This window comes from Penicillium roqueforti (assembly GCF_015533775.1).
Source record: "Penicillium roqueforti strain LCP96 04111 chromosome Unknown scaffold_32, whole genome shotgun sequence".
Lineage (NCBI taxonomy): Eukaryota > Fungi > Ascomycota > Eurotiomycetes > Eurotiales > Aspergillaceae > Penicillium > Penicillium roqueforti.
Window position 1 is genome coordinate 226,355 of NW_024067596.1, and position 20,567 is coordinate 246,921.

Below are 20,567 nucleotides of genomic sequence, written 5' to 3' on the forward strand. Positions count from 1 at the left end.
GAAGAATGCACAAAAGTCAATAAGAATGACTCGTAAATATAAGAATTGGGTTGGTTCCATCTCCCTAGTGCCCTGCCCGAGCATCCATAGATAGATATCGATTAGCTTTGGGCCCCCATTTTTTCGGTTATGAAACAAGTCAAATGAGATTGAATGGGTCGAAAACAGTTTGGGGAGGCATTTCTAAGCCCAATTAGGCAATTCGTGGACGCCAGAAGGCGGGAGTACCGTTGTAGAGTTGCCGATAGTTTTGTGAAGAAAACGTCAGACTTATAAGCCTCCAGCAGCCACCATCGCGTCTTATTACATCAAATTTCGCAATAGGTAAAGGCTACTGGTTCCCTCGATTGTTTGCTCTGCGTTAAATCTGATGTCTCAAACTTCTGTTCTGGTTGGCTGTGAAGGTACAACTTCCCCAATCAAGCCAAATGACAAGATACGGAAATCCAAGCAATTAGAAAAGAACCCTTCAAGGCTTCGCAGTGCTTGTGATGGATGCCATGCAGCCAAAGTACGCTGCACGGGGAATTTGCCCTGCGCACGGTGTTCTGGAGAGTAAGTCTTTCTTCTTGGAATATCCGATATGTTGCTAATTCTCCACCCCCCGCTCTCAACAGCAACCTGGAGTGTCACTATAGTTTGAAAGCAAAGATAGGAAAGCCAAGAGGCAGTATGAATAAAAAGACAATCGAGCGTCTACGGCAGGGGAAAGAGTCAATGGAGAAGCATGACCTAACGATCCATACACCGCCACCAACCAGCGACAGCACCCCGGCGATCCCACCACTACCTTCCTGTGACGAAGACTCGGTATTTAGTCCACTACCATCGCCATCCAATGTAGGAATTACACTTGACAGCCAAGGTTCATCCACTTTCAATCCAGAATCTCTTCCCTTTCAAGAATTGATTTCGCCTGAAAGTGGCCTTGGCTGCATGGAGGATTGGCTACCCACTATCCCAGGTGAATCCATTGATAATGTACACTGATCTGTCCTTGCATTTCATTTTCCCCAGGAGACTAATATTACTGGGTGTCGATAGCATTGTTTCCAACTACCCGGTGGTTTGACTGGTATTACCCCCCTCTGATGGGCAAGCATCCCGCCAAATACACGGCATTGACAGAAAATAGGAACACCGCGTGAGAAAGAAATATCAACCAGATCGGGAAAAATCTTGAACTGCAGCAACCTTGGCTACGAAGAGGCAGTGTTCCACAACGCACAAGCAACTGAAATGGGATTTCCCTTCCATTTCCCATACTCCCCAAAATCATTAAGATGCAACACTATCAATGATAGGCCCAACCATGCATTTCTTTCCGATCATTCTGGATCATGTCTACTGGGGAATCCATGTCATCACTCCCGATCCGGCGGTTGCTTTGTAACACTAAGTAATCACCTTTGCACACTCCAAGCCATTCCTCAAACGTCAGAACAGGCACGGGCCATCGATATGCTCCTGACGCAGTCGCAGCGGATTATTCCATCCATGCGCTCTCTCTTCAATTGTCACCATTGCATGCGAGATCCACAAGCGCTTCTCCTGGTCAATATGGTCCTGGCACGTTTGTTGGAATGGACTCGTGTTTCTATCTGCGCGTTTGGAAAAGGATGCATTTCGGCAGAGGTTCGCTTAGGCCAGTACCAAATATCAGGGGATTTTGGAACAAGGGTTGCAAGAATGTTGATACAGACACATCTTGCAGACCTGAAGGCCACAATTATTATATTTGCTGGTATGGTTGGCCAGGCTGGTCACGTCAAGGCCGATGGTGCCTACTTGAGTCAGAAGGCAAAGGAACTTGAAACAAATCTTGCCAATGTTGTGGTGTGACCTCATACATAGGTAGGTAGACAGTCGGGAGCTCTCCTATCCCTAATAAAACTCTTTCCCTCCTTTGGTCCTACCCACGAGCTCCTGAGCCCTTGTTGTTTGAAGGTCCATGTACAATATTAGGAAAAACTCTTTATTCTGATCCATTTTCAAATTTCTCACCCTCGTGCAGAGACAGTTGGGCTTCGGACCCAAGGGATTAGTCTTTCTGATTAGACCAAACAACCCGAAGAACAATCAGATTAACAATTGATTTAGTTAATTGTAAAAAATATTGACCTTTGATTGTTACGAAAAATATTAGCATGTTCCGAGATCGCACGCTGAAGACACGGAAACGACGGTGGTGAGAGTATGACGTCAATAAATTGACTTGCACACGACTAACTTACATTCGTGATAGCAATTGAAATAAGGTCACCCATTGAGGCCTGGCCACCTCAAAACGTTGGATCGATCCGTGGACCATGGGTACTGAGCGGCCGCTTCAGCTAACGCACATCCCAGCGCGAAGAGGAAGGACTCCGCAAGTCTAAATGACATCATCTACAACAACACATCTTGGACCATCAAGGGCTTTTAAACCATTGGTTCCTGGCGCAACATGTTTGTTCTGTCATTCATGCAAATTCAATGCAACCATTCCTAACATCGCCATGAACCAACTATCAGAGAAACGGGATCCAAACAATCTGGACGCCTGGATCCTTGGCAGTGGGATCGCCTCTCTAACAGCCGCAGTACATCTCATTCAAGAGGCTAGTGTTCCACCCTCACGGATCCATATCCTCGAACGATTGGAGTTTGCTGGAGGGGACTCTGTCACCTCTGGCGATTCAGTCAATGGTTATCACTACCAGGCTGGTTCCATGCCATCCCTCAATGATAGTTGCATGGAGCGGCTTTTTTCGCTGGTACCTTCGAAGACGGACCCAAATAAGACCGTCCTAGACGAAATGATTGAATTCAACCACTCACAACCACCTGGAAAACCCCCTAATACAAGATTTCTCGTCCGAAAACCCTCCTGCATGGAACGGCAAAACGGTAAAAACATTGGGCTGGGACTAAGAGACCACATGGATCTGGTCACGCTGGGTTTCAAATCGGAGAAGAGTCTATCGCGATCTCGTATTAGTGATTATTTCCACAAAGGCTTTTTCGAGAGCAAGTACTGGCTGTTATTAGCGACAACGTATGTATCGTTGATAGATGGAAGAATCTACCAATCACTAAACTGACGATGTCTCTGATAATAGGTTCGGTTTCCAGCCATGGCACAGCCTCGTGGAATTCCGTCGATATGTACAGGGGTTCATGAAAGATACCCACAAATTAGATCATCCGCGCCAGCTCGACGTCGGTCGCTACAACCCCCACGAGGCTATTATCGAACCTATAGCTCATTTCCTGGTGTCTCGTGGCGTTGACTTTCGTTTTCGCACGACTGTGACGGATATCGGTATCGATCCATCACACCAACAGGTGTCCACCATCTGCGCTGTCAAGGACAATGAACCGGAGAGAAGGATTGAAGTCGGGCAGCAGGATATTGTCGTTGTATCGGCAGGCTCAGTGATGTCTGGCGCAACTACCGGGACGAACAACTCCCCACCATCACTTGAGTTGATAGAGATCGATCAGGACCTGGACGAGAACTGGCTCTTGTGGCTAGAGCTGTCGACAAAAGATTCGAAATTTGGCAACGCATATAACTTTTGCACTCGTATGTGTGAATCCCGACAAGAGTCATTCACTGTGACGCTCAAAAATACGCGATTCTTTGAGAGTTTCATCCAGCTGACAGGTGACGAGCCGGGCACTGGGACATTTGTCACCCTTCAAAACAGCAACTGGTTGCTAAACCTCTACCTGCCGCAACAGCCCATGTTTTCTGACCAGCCGGTCGACGTGCAGGTGTTCTGGGGCTACGCGGCATTCCCAGAGAAAGAAGGGGACCATGTCAGGAAGCCAATGCTCAAGTGCTCCGGCAAGGAAATTATGACTGAGATTTTGCACCACCTCCAATTCCCGAGCGAGATACTCCAGGATTCGATCACCATCCCCTGTGTGATGCCTCGTAAGTCGGCGCCTCTGTTGCGGCGGGACTATTACGACAGGCCTGCAGTCATTCCAGACGGAATGAAGAATATGGCCATGATCGGACAGTTCGTCGACATTCCTGATGAGATGTCTGTTAGTATGGGCTATTGCGTACGCGGGGCACAGATAGCGATAAATTATCTCATGGGTCTAGAACGTAGATAGGCCCAAGACACGCTCTCTGAAAATATTGCTGGAATCGTGCCCTGGAAGTGCTCGCTCTGCTAAGTTGTATTATTAACGGCGAGGGTCAAATGCTGATCCCCTGCCTGGAATTTCAGTTCAAAGAAATGGATTTCTGTAGTTGGCATGTGACGCAAAGTTGCTCTTGGAGTCGGGGGAAGTCAAGCCAAGGAACAATGCGTTTGGGATAGAGTCGGTTAATAGGGGCAGACGCATCGCCCTGGGCCGTGAGGGTCGCATCCGTCTCAACTCGAACCGCTTGAGATAAAGAGTGGTGGCGGCGATCGAGAAGGCGAAATAGTGTGTTGGGCTGCTCTGGCTCTTCTCGCTCGCGCCCTCCGTTCTTATTCTCGTGCTTGTCTCTCTTCCTCAAGCTGACGCCACAGCTCGACGATTGTTTCCTCCATCGCTTGTCGGGAGTAGTATCAGCAATAAAACGAGCGACACAAAATTGATCCTAACATCCAAGGGATCTTCCACCGCCTGCGACGGAAAACGAACTGTCACGGGACAATGCAGCTGGCCCGATGCGACCGGTGCCCCAGTACCCCCAGGCAACAACTCGTTGGCCTTTTGTGTCGACTCGATCGGCGAGGACATTCTACGGTTCAATGATTATCCTATATGATACATGTTTTACCATGACTTTGTCGCGCCGATCGCCCCGGCCCTCATTATAAGAGCCTTTGATGCTCCTGACTCCAAAATCCGACATCCCTTTAAAAAAAAAATCGATTCTTTACCAAATGACCACCGAAAATACCTCTTCGGCGTGTAGCTAGTCCCAAACACGTCAAGACGCGTGTCGTTACCAGAGTGACGTGAACCTCCTCTACGGGGTCAGCAATCGAGGGGTATGGTCTTTAGACTCTAATTTGATCCTGAAAGGACGGTCTACCGAGCTACCAAATTTCGAAGTCCCCAATATCACGTTTCTGGCGTTAAGGACCTTAATGCCTATACTCCAAATCATTGAAGAATGGCAAGAAGACAATGGGGCAAGTTTTCTTCTTACTAGACGAATTCGAGGTTAACCATTCAGTGAAATTTGGCTAAAGATGATATCGGACGATAAAGAACGCGTCGCAAAACAGACCACTGAGTACTTGACGCAGCTTGGTAAGCTTCGCTTAGACTAACGTCTTCAGCACTACCTCATACCGTCGATATCTTTCAAGCGAGTCTTACGGACTTACCAAGCGTGCTATCTCTACATTCAACTCAACCTTTCCAAATTGCTGAAACGACAGCACTTGGCAACCAAGGCATCCTATCTCTACAAACACATTATTTCGCTAGCCTGTATGGTTCCGCTCTAACCGCCCGGTTGATACCGACTAAAGGCGCCTCCGGTAGCGGCGTAGCGATATATCCGCGGAATCCAAACCACCTCCAGATCATATCCCTGACTTGTTGAAACGAATAAAGTTATCAGCAAGCTGGGTATAGGAAGCTGGCCAGAAGTTCCTAAGCCAGCTACTATCTCGCAAGCGAAACTGTGATGACCTTCGATTTGAGCACATAAGGTGCGTAGAAGGAGATCGAATACTCAGTCCCGAGGACAAGCTCTTGAGACTTCTTGCACTCAGGTCGATTGCTCTAGAATTCACAAACCAACAGCTGGATCATGAAGTTTATCCGACGAACCCGAGGAAATTTATCAGCACATCTTGTCTGCAATTCCTTCCGACATCAATGTTTTCTGTCAAGAATGGGATATGGCCCCTCTAGGCCCTAAACAGGAACCTTGGTTTTTGTTATGGTCTAGTGGTAAATTACGCTGTACGAAATTCGACATTTTCAATTATGGGATTAATAGTTTCTTCTCGAAAGCCTTATATGCTGGTCTCAAGCATATAGTTTTTTAAAAGATCATTTGCGAACGCCTAAAAGAAAATTATCTGCCAAGCATATAGTTACAGCGCAAGTTCCGCCATTGTTGGGTTGCATATAGATCAATTTCGAAGATTCCGCTACGCAGGTGTATAGCGGCCAACAGCCGGATGCCTGATTTTAATGGTTTTATGACCTAATTAAGACTAGTTAGCTCTTAGTTACCAGTTTTAGACCGCCTTTCACACCGCTCAATACCATATTTTGTAAGTTCACATTGAAGTTACCTCAACGCGTCTCCTACATTCGGATCACCGCCTCCTATTACAGTCGTTGAAAGCGCAACCCCTCCAAGGGCACTTCGGCACGCTGGAGCCAGAGGATACAGAGAGTTTGAAGTTTGTACGGCCGGTAGTAATAGGGACTTTATATTAAAATCTAGGGTTGGCTTTCCAGACGTTTTGGGCCTTGGTTTCAGTAGCGCTGTCAGCTTTTCTCCGGGAAAGTACAGGACTGTGGTGGGTATGAATAGCTTCATATTTTAAGTTTCAAGCCAGCAGATCTGTCATGGTAATTCAGGTATTTTAATTTTCTGTCAGCCTAAAGCTGGTAGGAGCTAGTCCTAATTACGCTGTAAAACCATTAAAATCAGGCATCCGACTGTTGGCCGTTAACTAACTATACACCTTCGTATTCCGCTATAATGAAATACAACGTTTTGCGAACATACCAATGTCAGACAGTATACATATCACGATTTTACAGAGTAAGATACATCTGCTCGATCTAGTACAAGACCTAGATCTATGGTTCAATCAATTGCAAAATTCCTACAACTGTGAGCTGACTTCATTTAACGACTTAACCTACTCCGTGCGAACTTTTATTAAGTGATTCTCTATCATGGCCTAGTTTCGGGGATGGAATCAGGGAGAGAGAAGTTCCGAAGAACCGATCATCCCGCTAGATACCCTGTCTCTGTTTCACAAGATTCGGTTCCATCGAACTTGAGGTTTACAAACGTCGATGACGCCGCCAACGGAGCCGAATCGCTAAACCCAGAGGATCGTATCGAGGGCGAATTTCCGTACCGCTTCCATGAAAAAATTTCCACTCAACCTATTAATGTTTCCGGGATCATGAATGATATTGCCCAAAGGTCCTGACACTGCTTTGATTTTGAACATATCGCTCCACTACAAAATCCCGGTCTATTCTTCGCGAGAAGAACATTTCTGGTAGGGGACTCTCTTTTTAAATTTGTCAAAGATAATATCCCAATCTTTGCCACTAGTGCCGCTTTCTTCCCAGAGGAAATCAAGCTCCTCGTCACTGTACCCTAGCCTATTGCTGACAGAACCAATTTGTTCCGTAGTAGCCGAAGGAATATGACAGCAGCGGCCTGCAAGCCCACTAGGGAGTTTAGACTTTAAGGAAAATTTGGCTCGTGGCTCAAAAACTTTCAGCATCCAAGGGTATATTAGCAGCCCCTTGCGGTCAATGAAGGATAGGAAAACCTAATGGAGATCGTACTACTTTGTGTCTGTAAAGAGGAAACAACTGGTATTGATTCTGCTAAGTTCTCATGGACAGGAGGGGAAGAGAGAGAGGAAGAGAGAGCGGAACTATCTGGTGATCTGTACCTACATGGGTGACCGCCTTCCGGCCACCCAACAAAACCTCATTGCAGGACGGAAGATTGTTACTCTTTATCTGCCGATAGACCTTATTCAGTATATTTCCAATTTGACGTTTTCTGAAACTCTCCTTAAAGCTCTTCAAGACACTATCTCATTGCTTCTCGAAAAAAGCGCGATGAAAGGTAGACACCAGAGAAAACAAATTTCCTCATTGGTTTGGGGTTTAGGGGTCCCCGAGCAATATATCGATTATTGAGTATATTTAGGACGAACTAAAATTTCTCGATATTGTCCATTCTCTTCTTAAGATTTCTCTTTATACACTCGGCCTCACTGCCTTTCTTCGCTTCCTCATTCTCCATTCTGCGTGCTCCCGTCCCCCCGCCTATCAAAATCCATTACTTCTGACAGTAATTTGTTGACTAGACTGCAGAGCCTAAATCAATTCCGATTAAGCTGAATTCTGATAGGTAAATATCCCCCATTTTAATTTCAGCTGTCCTACTGCGCTAGTTATTACGATAGATAATTGAACATTTTTGATATGGTACGGGGAACCGACCGAATGTCACCCACTCTAATCGTAGTGACCATGAGAATATTGATCATTGACAGAAATTTGCAGTACGAAAAGTATGATGTAATTTAACAGATATGATGGAGGCGCAGACTACGCAAGAAGGGTGTGATTAACCAGAAGTGAGAATAATGATGTATATCCCTCTTCACTAACTAGTTACGCATTCGAATTACTATGCGTTATATACTTTGCTTCATTGGTGGTAACATGCGGGTCGGGCTTTGGATGTGATATCCCACCCAGGAAACCCTGTACAATAGCCTTTCATTCCCACACCTCTTCATATTATCTCATCCACTCTATCTTGCATTCGTAGCTACACCTTACGGTTTCGCCCGCCAACCGAAATTTCTATTTACTCCACCCGCCCACTTTATTTCGGTAGATCCATGGGGATCACCCCAGACCTCAGGAGTGGCTGGCTGAGGATCCACACCGCTTGTTTCACGAAAATGATAAGTTGCTTGCGCAGGTATGCAATAGGTATGCATAGGTCTTTTCTTGCTGATGTCTCATATTTCTATGTTCTTCATTGAGATAAGCAGCGATCAGCCTAAAACGCTTACCCAGAATGTACATCAGGCATAGTGTTGGATTCAATATTCGTATTCCACCATACCATAGAGGTCTCAGGGGCCCAGGGGGTAACTGAATCGGACGTGTTCTGCATAAAGCACAGTGTCCTCAGACTCCATCTAAGCCTGATATTTCTCTGCTAATGGTTTTTTTCCAATGGTTTTCTATAGCGAGTTTGATATGCCCTCATAATAGAACTCTATAGGAATCAATAAGAAGAGATTGGCAATGGATACACCATTTATCAATCTTTATATGCTGCATACTTGGAATCGTATCATCAAGGCCACCTCGTCATTACCTTTTATAAGCTAAGCGGTGCAACATCGCCACGTTCGCTATGGGACCCTGAAGAAAAAGACGTGGAGAACAAATATCTTGGTTGCGGATTGTACATTTAAACAGAGGCACCTCACCGATTTTCGACTAAATAAGCATCCTTCTATTTACTTCATAGTAGAAAATTCCGAGGCAACTCTGAGCTATTTGGTAGCAGGAAGGGTCAAACATCTACTAGATTCCTTCACCCGTGTCCGCTTTGACTCTTATAAATAGCGGACGCTTGTTCGGAACCAGGTGACCATTTCTCTTCGGCCAATCATGGCTGCTGGAAAGCTCTAACTCCATATCAAAGTCGAACAGGATCCGAGCGAGGATAAGACTGGCTTTAATAATAACGAGACTGGATTTGGTATCTGATCAGCAATCTCATATATGTTTTCGGGGGCTGTAGTAGACCCACTTCCTGGCAACACATATTCGAGGCCCAACTCCAAACGGATAGAAGGCCTCACGCGTATCGTCCTCATATTTAGGGTCGTCCATCCATCTATCTGGGCAGAAAACCTCAGGACTTTTCCAAAACCTCCCACTATACATTATAGACCAATTGTGAATGCCAACAGTAGTACCACCCTTTACAAACTGGCCGCAAATATACACACCACAAGCAGGAACTCGACGAGGTAGGGTGCCTATAAATGGCAGAGCCATGCGAAGGCTCTTATTCATACACGCTTTCAAAAATTTAAGATTTTGAACTGCTTCCGCTAAAATGTCCTCGGAGACTGTAAATACAGTATGTATCTCTTTCCTAAGCCGAGCAAAATGCTCGGGACTTTGGAGCATATAGTAAATAACAGAACCAATATAATCAGGGAGTGTCTCAATTCCGCTAAGAATCACAATCAAGGCGTTCCTTTTTATCGTATCGGAATCAATTATGCCGTCCTCTTAATCATTCTCTATATAGTATACTTTGAAACGGTGAGTATTACATCAGAAGTTAGAGCCAGGAATCAGGACAGCTTTCTTACCCAAGTCCACACGGTTATCAGTGGTACCCATCCGCTCCAGGCGCTCAGTAATTGCTGTTCCTAAAGGAGGAAGTCTGCTGAATATAGTAAAGATATCACGACGAAATATCCATAAGCGGAAAAGGGGCGATAGGGATAGAGGAAGGTAAAGAAGTTGGGTAATATACTGCAAGGCCTTCGCTATCTTATATATAGTGCTCACCAAGGTGTGGGATGAAGGCCCCTTATCGATAGTATAGAAATCGTGGCCTATGGTAAGCTTCACATAGATATCGAGTATCAAGTTCCCAATCTAGGCATCGATATCGATGATATCCTCGTTTTTCGTTTCGAGATAAATTTTGAGGTTGTGGGTAAAAGATTCCACGTGAGATAATATCATATCCTCTTTCTGAAGCAGTTGCCCATATGAAAAGCCCCGGACAGCATTGTTCTTTTAAACTTTATACTCCGCACTCTTAGCGCCCACCTAGTTTCCATTAGTCAGAGAAATATTAGGATAAATAAATCAGGGTAGCATATCCTAACAAGAGTTTCCGAGTCTCCAAAGGCTGTTGCAAAAAAATCCCCATCTTTCTCCATCGGATATAATCCATGGTTATAGACAACGCTACCTTCAAATTGTAGTTTATTAGTGCATTTTCATGACCTTAGAAAGATAAGGAAGAGGGTTTTTCACCATAAATTCCATTCCAAGCCCTAGGATCAATATATGAGAGTTCATCTGGTACAATCCTCACGACCAGGCCATATTCATCGTGGAGTCTTTTAATCTCATATTTGTGGCATCCCTGGAGGACCCGCAAGACGTACCAAATCCTAGATACTTTGGTGTACCATGGACCGGGGAAATTCCTCAATGGATGAAACCATATATTATAAACAGCTTTAGAGGATAACCACAACTTACCAAATACATCCCGAGGTCAGTCAACAGGCATACATAAGGTAATCTTTAAAGAGAACCAGCCTCAACTTACCAGACTGGCAGACATAATCAATGTCAGGTAGCAAGAAACCCCCATGTTATCTAGAAGTGCCATTCCTTCAAGAAATAAATACCGATCGATTAGGTTATCAAAGAGTTCATTAGGTTAAACTGTCCCCCACATTTAAATATCCTCCCTTGTTAAAAAATCGCTAAAAAGTTTATTTCTTGGCGGAACAATCGCCATTACATGATAGCATTTCCTGTGGATGCAATCTATATTATACAACCTCTCGGTATTAACATACCGACGTACTCAGGTACTTGTGTAATGTATGTTGAATTATATACCACGCTATTTATACACCAAGAAAAACAAAATGGAAGTGGGTAAATCTTTATAGGGTAGACTATCGTAGGCAGCCACTATCAAATTCATAGGTGACATGTACAGTTGTAAACAACATCAAACCATAAAGAATTGCTTTTTTTAAGGAAAAATATCGATATCGAATATCGATATCGACTGTCAATCAAAGATTTTACTATTAGAATAGAAAGAAACATCCTAACTTCTTTTTAGGGATTGAAACTTCATGCTCATTTGAATCGATAGCCCCAGATGATCAGACTCAAGCTGTATACTAGATTAGTAGGTTTTATCCTAAAATGGAAATGTGGGCCACATTATATATTTGATCACATGGTTTTTCGTATATATTAGCCTCACGATAATTCTACTAAACTTTGATTATATGCGTACAGCACAATAATTGGAATTATATACAGTAGTACTACTATATATGGTCATAAATATCTGATTTAAAATCATAGGAACATCCCATTCATATAGATCACATTCATATAGACACAGAGTTTTGGAAAATAGTTCGAGCTAATGACATATAAGCATTATATCTCCTCATTTTTATTATTAGATTTTTCAGTTTCTATCCCACACAACTGGATATTTAATAGATGATACTTCCTCATGAAATGTCTTCCAAGTCATTCCCATCATCCCGACTGAAAACATCACGTCCGATTTCTCTATCCTTTAAGAGTAAGACAATCATATTGCCGCGGAGGCAGGATCCTACGAGACACTTTGTACCTGATTCCCTTCCAGTTCCCCGAGAAGCATATAAGAGAGAAGAGTACTTTTGCAAGTTCACTCCTTGTATCCACCGTGATACTCATCTCGCCGATTCAGGGTGTTGGCAATGTCAGATGGATCTTCTGGGTTCTTAAGGGGCTGCTTATGCTGCAGCGGTTCGGAGTGGAAGCAACAAAAGCTACGCTGTTGGTTGTATCAACCCGACCGTTGGTAACTTTACAGCTCTATATGCAGTTGAAGCAATTCCTAAGCGGCTTGCTTTGATTTCATACATTATTAAGTATACGTACGTGCATGATGACCGTAAGTGGCCCCCGTCATGCTCAAATTGGCCCAATAAACCAACTAAACATTACAGTCATTGAATATGCCGAAGAGAAACGCGAGTCAGAAGTGAGTATTTACTTTTGATACATTTATTATCTTTGCCTCTTCTGACAAGACACATTTTGCAGCTCTACAAAGCAAACAAGCAACTCACAGAAGGCCTCGAGGAGTATGGGGATGGAAAACTATCTACGAGAAGCAATTTGAAGAGACAAATGCAAGCTAAAATGGCTACGGAGCTTCTAGAATTCGACTTAGAACAGGGCCAGGTTATTCTCCGTCTCTGGAAGGAGATGTCAGACGTGTTTGTGGATATCAGAGATCTTGACTTTCAAACATTGGAAGATTATTTCATATTCCGCGCTGTTGATGCAGGATGCCCGTAAGATATCATGTTTCGAGCGAGCCCTAGTGAGGATTCTCAGCTAACTGCGCTGAATAGGTGGACCATGGCCTTGATGTGTTTTTCCATGGATTTTTACCTCACGGCTGAAGAGACCGCACAAACTTCCAGCATTACAAGTGCCGCATATGATGCTTGGGTTCTGGTGAATGACTACTTTTCCTGGGAAAAAGAGCACAAGAACTACGAATCCAACGGAAGCACCGGCCAGATTGTTAGCGCAGTCTTTCTTTTCATGAAGTGGCATAACATCGATCCGACCACGGCTAAGAAGATGCTCCGGAGTGAGATTATTGCTCGCGAGGAAAGGTACTGCCAGCTCAAGGCCGATTACTTCGCTCGTGGAAACGTGACAAAAAGCATAATCAAATGGTTTGAGTTACTGGACATTGTGACTGCTGGGAACTTTGCGTGGAGCATGACCACTGCACGATACCACGATGACGTTGAAGATGCGTATCCGGGTTTGCGGGTTGTGAGTCAGAAAAAGAAAGCCTCTCATCCTTTCAGCAGCCTAAGCAAACCAATCACATCGCTTACGATAATTGCAAAAAGGGATAATTTTGTGGGATTCGAAACCCTTGATTCCCCGAACATCCTAGGATCTAGCACGAATGGTGAAGCTAGCAATGCACCCATCAGCCCTGCGTTATCAGAATTCGAGAATCAAAGAGACGATACCCCCCTCCATATCTCGGAATTTGAAGAAGTAAGCCCACAGCCTCCAGATACTGGAGATGTACTAAGCAGAATCTAGATTGCATTGGAACCCTATGTCTACCTCAAGTCTCTACCGTCAAAGGGGGTGAGGAATGCAGCAATTGATGGTCTTGACGTCTGGTATCAAGTCCCGGAACGATCTGTTATAATCATTCAAGAGATTGCCGATTTGCTACACAGTTCCTCCCTAATGTATGATTTTCTCTGATTCTTCGCTGTGTCAATATCCCGGGCCATTGACAAATATGAACTAGGGTTGATGACATACAGGATAACTCACCATTAAGACGTGGGTTCCCAGCTACGCATTTGGTTTTTGGCATTGGCCAGACAATCAATTCTGCAAACCTTCTACTGCTGAGAGCCTCAAGGGCTGCGATGAAACTGTCACCCAATGCTGCTGCTATCTTCACAACCAGACTGATAGAAGGCCACATTGGCCAGGGAATGGATCTACACTGGACAAATCAGACGGTGGTTCCGACAGAGGAGGAATATTTTACTATGATTGATGGTAGTATGTTCGATCAATTACCCTCCCCAACGCTCACTTAAATGCTGATCATTATTCTATCTCAGAAACCGGCGGTTTTTTTGTTCTTGTGGCCGAATTGATGCGCTCCGAGGCAACAGTGAACAAAGACCTCGATGTCTCACCCTTCATGAAGGCCGTAGGCAGGTTCTTCCAAGTCCGTGATGACTATCTAAACCTCCTAGATGCGGATGTATGATGAAAACCTTTTCTTTCTATGACAGGGTTTTTTAACTCTTGATTCTGTTTTTTTTGACTGCGCTTACCCAAATTGACAGTATACAAAGAAAAAAGGCTTCGCAGAGGATCTAAATGAAGGCAAGATCTCTCTACCTCTTATCCATACCTTGGCGAAGAGGACAATATCGCGGCCGATTACTCAATATTCTACAACAGCGCAAAGTTGGGAATTCCCTTTCCGCCGAGCTACGGAAGCTCGCGTTGGACGATATTACAGCCGCTGGCGGACTAGAGTATACAAAAAACGTCATATTGGGTTTACAGAACAGGCTGGACAGAAGTCTGACACAGTGCGAGGAAAGGGCGGGGGAAAGCAACTGGATACTACGATTGATGAAGAAGCGATTGGAGCTTTGAAGCTGAGAGAAGTTCTTCGTCAATACAGTGAAAGACTTCAACCACACCACGTGAGCATGGATGGCGTTTTTTGTCGATCTTCAATCTCCTAATTCTCTTATCGCTTTTTACCTTGCGCAGCATACTTCGGGTCTCTGTTTGAAATCCAATGGAAACTTTTCAACATCCAAACCCAACAATGCGAAGATAAACTGCTGGTAGGAGCACAGGTCATACTGCGGGAGGAAGCTGTACCTGCGTAGGTGGATATTCACAAATGCCCTAGGGCTTGCAAGATCACTAGGAGTGTGCGCCTAAATCAGGTTACTAGAGCAACGAATATGTTTTTTGAACTTGATAGTTAGTGCAGCAACAGCCATTAAGCAAATATGATATAACTAGAATGAAACAAGCATAAGCAAGATATATAACCAAATAATCCCTGATCTCTATTCGTCGCCTGCTTCACAATCACCAATGATAATAGGGTAAAACTCCGCGGACTAGCATAAGGATTACTTTCTCAACCGAATCATGAAGGCCATGGCTATCTTTCGTCTAAAAAAGAGGTGCTATTTGGTGGCTTATTATTATAAGCGATAGACTTCTGCCTAGAACGGGTCGATGACCTCCGGGGGACAATAAAGCTAGTTGACATTTGACTAGCTTTATATTCTGCTATTATATACAGCTCCTGAAAACTTCTCAACTAGGTCATCCTAGTTAACTGATCATTATTGCCATCTTTTACCAGTAAGATATATAGGAATACGGTCAGAATGTTTATATCTCGAGTAACCTGGTTTTAGCAATTTAGGACTACGTTATCTCCTAGGAAGCAAAAAGGCTCCTAATCGTTATCTTCAAGGTCAACTAGATCAAACTCTGTCTCGTATCTCTGCTAAGCTCATTAGGCTAGAAGCTAAAAGTCAGCCGTTTTTTATATAATCCTCTCTATATATATGCGAATCGAATCATACTGAGTTTCCGAGAGCAATTTCCACAGATATAATGATATATTGCGAATCACCGTCTGAACTATTGCTTAGAGAAGACTCTCTTCGGCATTATGATTAAGCGAAAGAAGAATTCGTTAGTAAAAACTTTCCTTCTTGGTATCGTTCTCGGCGAGGTGACTGATTTTAGAATCTTTAGGTAAAATGTAATTAGGCTAGAAGATATTTTTGCAAATTTCCCTTAAAAGAATAGCTAGAGTCATGGCTAGGCGTATCGCTTTAGTTTCGGGGGAGTTTGAGGGTACCAGGGGGATATATTGCTGAGAAAATCTAGCATTCTCTTTTCGAAGCTTCTTCTAGATCGATATATCCTTTGAGACAAACAAATGAGCGGATAGGCCATGAAAGGGGCTAGATATATAGAAGTCATGTATCCCTCTGAAATAACAAGTCAGTTCACACCTCTGAACTACAATAGGTTATGAGCTTGAGAGCATAATCTCGGGTGTCGTCTCTACTCATCTGAGAATCATCTCATGAATCTTGATTATATATCGACCTCGCTTTCGCAATCATCATTATATCTGCTCTGGTCCATGACTCTCCTGACAGAGCCGTCACGGCCATCGAGCCTTTGACAGGAAGCGACAACTTCGCGACCTGGAAACGTCTCATGACCTCCTACCTGAAGGCCAGGCAAGTCTGGGATGTAGTATCGGGCGACCTTCAGCGTCCCGACTGTCTATTCAAGTACGCCAAACCTATTACGGCGGATATCCACCCCTTAGTGGAGTCCTACCTCAATGGGGCGGCGAGGTAGCGAGCCATTGAAGCGTGCCTCGAAGTGGAGGTCCAGGCATTCGAGCGTCATTGTGAATGGTCGCGTCGTGAAGCCGAGGCCTACCACACCATCTTCCGGTACCTGTGCCCCTACATCAGCATTCATATCGCGGGACTAGAGACGTCCCGTGACCTCTGGAATGAACTTGAAGAACGGTACCGACGAATGGAACTCGCTACTTTCTGCCCTAAGAACCGAGTCAAAGTTCCTTTTGGCTATAGCGCCATCTTCTGCGACACTGAGCCATCCTCAAAACGTGCCGTTGAGTGCACGGGTAACCTGGTTTACTAGAAAGGTATGCTCCACACATTTCTTTTCACTTTTGAATCATGCTAATTACACCAGAACGCGATGATGGGGGTCATTTTGCTGCTCTAGAAAACCCAATGATATTTTGCAGGACTTACACGAGTTGGCAGAGCAGGAGTGGAAGTTCTAGACCCCTAAGTCAGAGATGAGATTATGCCTAACCTTGGAATGATGTCTCAATTTTATCCAGACTGAACGGTTGCTTTCTTTAATTGCTAGGAAATTTCTCCCTCTGCTCTTGCAAGATTTCTTTCAATGATCAAAAATAGGATTTACCCAGAGCTTAGCTCAGCTTATTCAGTGTAATAAATTGATATATGTGAATATTACTGTTGCCAATAAATGCATCGATGAGGAATTTGCATTAGGTCAAAGTATGTCCATTATTTTTTTATAACAGAAGGAGTGCATCTCGCGAGAGTATCAACTTCGCATTAACCAAATTATCACTTCAAAACCAAACAACCTTGGAGACTTTTGATATCGCCCAGATGCTTGGTGTTATAGTATCAACTGCCTGTTCTCATTAGATCACACAATGTTCTTACCCTCAGCCGGTCTCGTATAATCCTAGGCCTTCTGCTTTCGCTTAAGCTTGTGGCGTATGGCTTCTGCTCCCTTGATTGCATGACACATCGCTGTCAAAGTTGGATTCGATGCATTGGGGCCCGAGATAACGTTGAGACCGCCAACGTAAAGGTTTTCGATTCCCCATATCTTAGAATGCTCATCACAACACGAAAATTCTTTTTGTTGGGAGTCTTCCTTCTTCGGATCTCTCTTTTGAGACTTGGTCGTACCGCAAACATGAAGAGCTAAGCCGGGAGAAAGGAATTGTGGTTCTGAGCCCGGAAGATATCCTCCCAATACACCTGCTACCTCTTCCATGTCCTTCATCATCCTATGGCTGTCCATGCGGTCTTGTTCATCGGGCTTGTAAACGAATGTGGGCTGGGGCATGCCATATGCGCCTGTGAGCTTCTGCGAGAACTTGACTCGATTGTCCCAGTTCGGCTTGGCCTGGCCAAAAAATCGGAGATCAACGATGGTGCGTGTATCAATTGCAGGCGGAACTGCACCATAGGAAAACGCGTCCCGATGAATCTGCGTATGCCATTCGTGCTCAGGGCCGACAGGCAGCGTGATTTGAGGATCTAGGTCGTCGAATGGAATTTGCAGAGGGTCGGCGTCTTTGTCAAACTTCTTTCTGTGTTCAGCGCACTGTTCATCCCATTTGGATCCCTGAAGCTCCTTGACCCAGTCGTCTTTCAGGACTATTTGACAAAAGCACATTGTCTGCTCGGTCAGATTCCGTCCCTGTAGAGTGCGTCAGTGAGTCATTCCGTTCAGATGTGGTGCACGGCCCATGCGATACCAATGCTGGAAGATACATGTGTTCATTCGACAAATCCGGCCGGTGCTCATCCTTGTCTTCCGGGATAAATCCCGATTTGTAAAGGAGCTGCGGCGTGAGAATTGGCCCGGCGCAAACAACCACGTACTTGGCTTTGATCCTGATTTTATCCTCAGGGTCCTCCGGTGTTCGAGGCTTAGTAAGATTCTTGACAATAGCGGAGGTAACTCTTGGGACGCCATTCACGACCTCAGTTTCGAGTTTTTCGCAAATGTGCTCGTCCCGCAGATCGAGCCGACGAGTTGGATTGTAATCCAACAGGTTACCCAATACCGTGGAGGTAGATGACCAATTTATCAAGTTTTTCCCTTCCACTTTCTTCGCGGCAAGTGGTAGAGGTTTGACATCTCGTTTTCCAAACGCATTCTGTAGAATTTTCAGGATCAGTTGCTGGCGAATCGAGCTCCTGAGGACCTCTCCCTCCGTGTCTCTATATAGGAAATCATAGAGTCTAAGTACCTATAAAATAATGACTATTTATTATTATTTTAGTATCACTAGAAAGCCCTTTTCTTAAGCATTCTAGATCATATCTCATCTTTTGTATCCGGCTAGTATAGTGTCTAGAATTCGCGGTTAAAGTTAAGGTATATCTTTGAGGTTTAGGGCTATAGGAAGAATGATACTAACCTAATTCGGCTATATTTTGTATATACTATAACTACCTCTTAACTATATTTTAACCCTTTGAAATTTTCAGTACTTATAGTAGGGACCTTAAATTTATATATCTAGTTTACTACTTTTAATTTAGATAAAGATTGCGCCTATAGTAAGCGATTAAAATTTACCTATATTTTGAGGTTAGTTATCCTAAAAGGGTAATTTTCTTATATATACTATAACTACCTCTTAACTATATTTTAACCCTTTAAAATTTTGAGTACTTATAGTAGGGACCTTAAATTTATATATCTAATTTACTATACCTTAGTAATAGCTATTTTAAAATTTTCCTTCTATAAGTTAATCCTCTAAGTTAATCCTCTAAGTTAATCCTCTAAGTTAATCTTCTAAGTTAATTCTCTAAGTTAATCTTCTAAGTTAATAGTCTAAATTAATTATCTAAGTTAATCCTCTAAGTTATAAGTTAATCTTCTAAGTTAATCCTTTAAGTTAATTATCTAAGTTAATTATCTAAGTTAATCCTTTAAGTTAATAGTCTAAGTTAATTATCTAAGTTAATCCTCTAAGTTAATTATCTAAGTTAATCCTTTAAGTTAATAGTCTAAGTTAATTATCTAAGTTAATACTCTAAGTTAATCCTCTAAGTTAATCTTCTAAGTTAATACTCTAAGTTAATACTCTAAGTTAATCCTCTGAGTTAATCCTCTAAGTTAATTATCTAAGTTAATTATCTAAGTTAATCCTCTAAGTTAATCCTCTAAGTCCCTTAGTTATTATATTATTTAAGTTTCCTTAGGAAATTAGTCCTTATTTAATAATTCTAAGGATTAACTTTATTAAAATCTATACTTAGTTTCCTAATAGCTAAGGCTTAGGTTTTAATAGTATTATTAGGTAGGCTATATTCTTAGCTAGAAAAGTATCTTTCCAGCCTATTCCTAGATACTAACCCTATCCTAATTGATTATTATTATATATTTCTAGGGTATTGATATAGCCACCCCCCCCATAGATCACACCACCCCCCTTTGGATCAGACCACCCCCCCCTGCCTGAATTTTCAGTACTGCCTTCCTAATTTAGTTGAGTACCTACCTCGATACTTGCTTCTATCTACTGCTCTCCTCACCGCCTCCTAATTTATATACCGCTTTTATCTTAAACTATATAAGATAGTAGCAGGACAGTAGGTACCTACAGTTTATATATAAATGTCTAACAAAATTAAGTCACTCCTGTCACTCGTATATATATATATAGATTAGATTAAGGGTATTAATAATCTAATTCTAGTTTATAACTTTTAGTCTACCTTCTTCTATCCTATTACTCTATCAATCCTATCACTTTAATTACCAATATAGCCTCCCTAGGCCTTAATTACCTTGATTCCAATCCTAAGGACCTCGAGGTTATTCCTAAGTCCCTAATTAAGATACCTAGTACCAATCTAGGTACCGTTATAAGTACCAAGTATCTACCCACTAAGCCAATCATTAGGCTTAGAAGTATTAAACCATATATTTAGCCTCTACCTACTCAGCTAATCACCGTAATAAGTACCGAGTCTCTATCTACTCAGCTAATTATTAGGCTTAGAAGCATTAAACTATATATTTAGCCTCTACCCACTTAGCTAATTACTATAATAAGTACCAAGTCTCTATCTATTAAGTTAATTACTAAGCTAATACTAGGCCCTATACCTATACTAGGCCTTTTTTTCTTACCTCTTCCTCCCTTT

General features: G+C 43.2%; 3 protein-coding genes across 3 annotated transcripts; 2 read left to right on the top strand and 1 right to left on the bottom strand.

Moving 5' to 3' along the window:
- Positions 1 to 2,498: 2,498 nt before the first annotated feature.
- LCP9604111_8441 (oleate hydratase) lies at positions 2,499 to 5,073 on the top strand (the record flags this gene model as incomplete). The annotated part of the gene is made up of 3 exons (XM_039076585.1): positions 2,499 to 3,037; positions 3,102 to 4,056; positions 5,017 to 5,073. 3 exons carry the CDS (start codon positions 2,499 to 2,501, stop codon positions 5,071 to 5,073), a joined length of 1,551 nt encoding a protein of 516 aa, XP_038925647.1.
- Positions 5,074 to 11,381: 6,308 nt separating this feature from the next.
- On the top strand, positions 11,382 to 14,299 carry LCP9604111_8442 (bifunctional terpene synthase/polyprenyl synthetase family protein; the record flags this gene model as incomplete). The annotated part of the gene is made up of 8 exons (XM_039076586.1): positions 11,382 to 11,391; positions 12,353 to 12,421; positions 12,477 to 12,511; positions 12,574 to 12,827; positions 12,888 to 13,557; positions 13,606 to 13,760; positions 13,823 to 14,085; positions 14,148 to 14,299. The coding sequence occupies 8 exons, from the start codon at positions 11,382 to 11,384 to the stop codon at positions 14,297 to 14,299; spliced, it is 1,608 nt and encodes a 535-aa protein (XP_038925648.1).
- Positions 14,300 to 17,352: 3,053 nt separating this feature from the next.
- LCP9604111_8443 (CAZyme family AA3) lies at positions 17,353 to 18,561 on the bottom strand (the record flags this gene model as incomplete). The annotated part of the gene is made up of 3 exons (XM_039076587.1): positions 17,353 to 18,099; positions 18,158 to 18,510; positions 18,558 to 18,561. 3 exons carry the CDS (start codon positions 18,559 to 18,561, stop codon positions 17,353 to 17,355), a joined length of 1,104 nt encoding a protein of 367 aa, XP_038925649.1.
- Between the last annotated feature and the right edge of the window lie 2,006 nt (positions 18,562 to 20,567).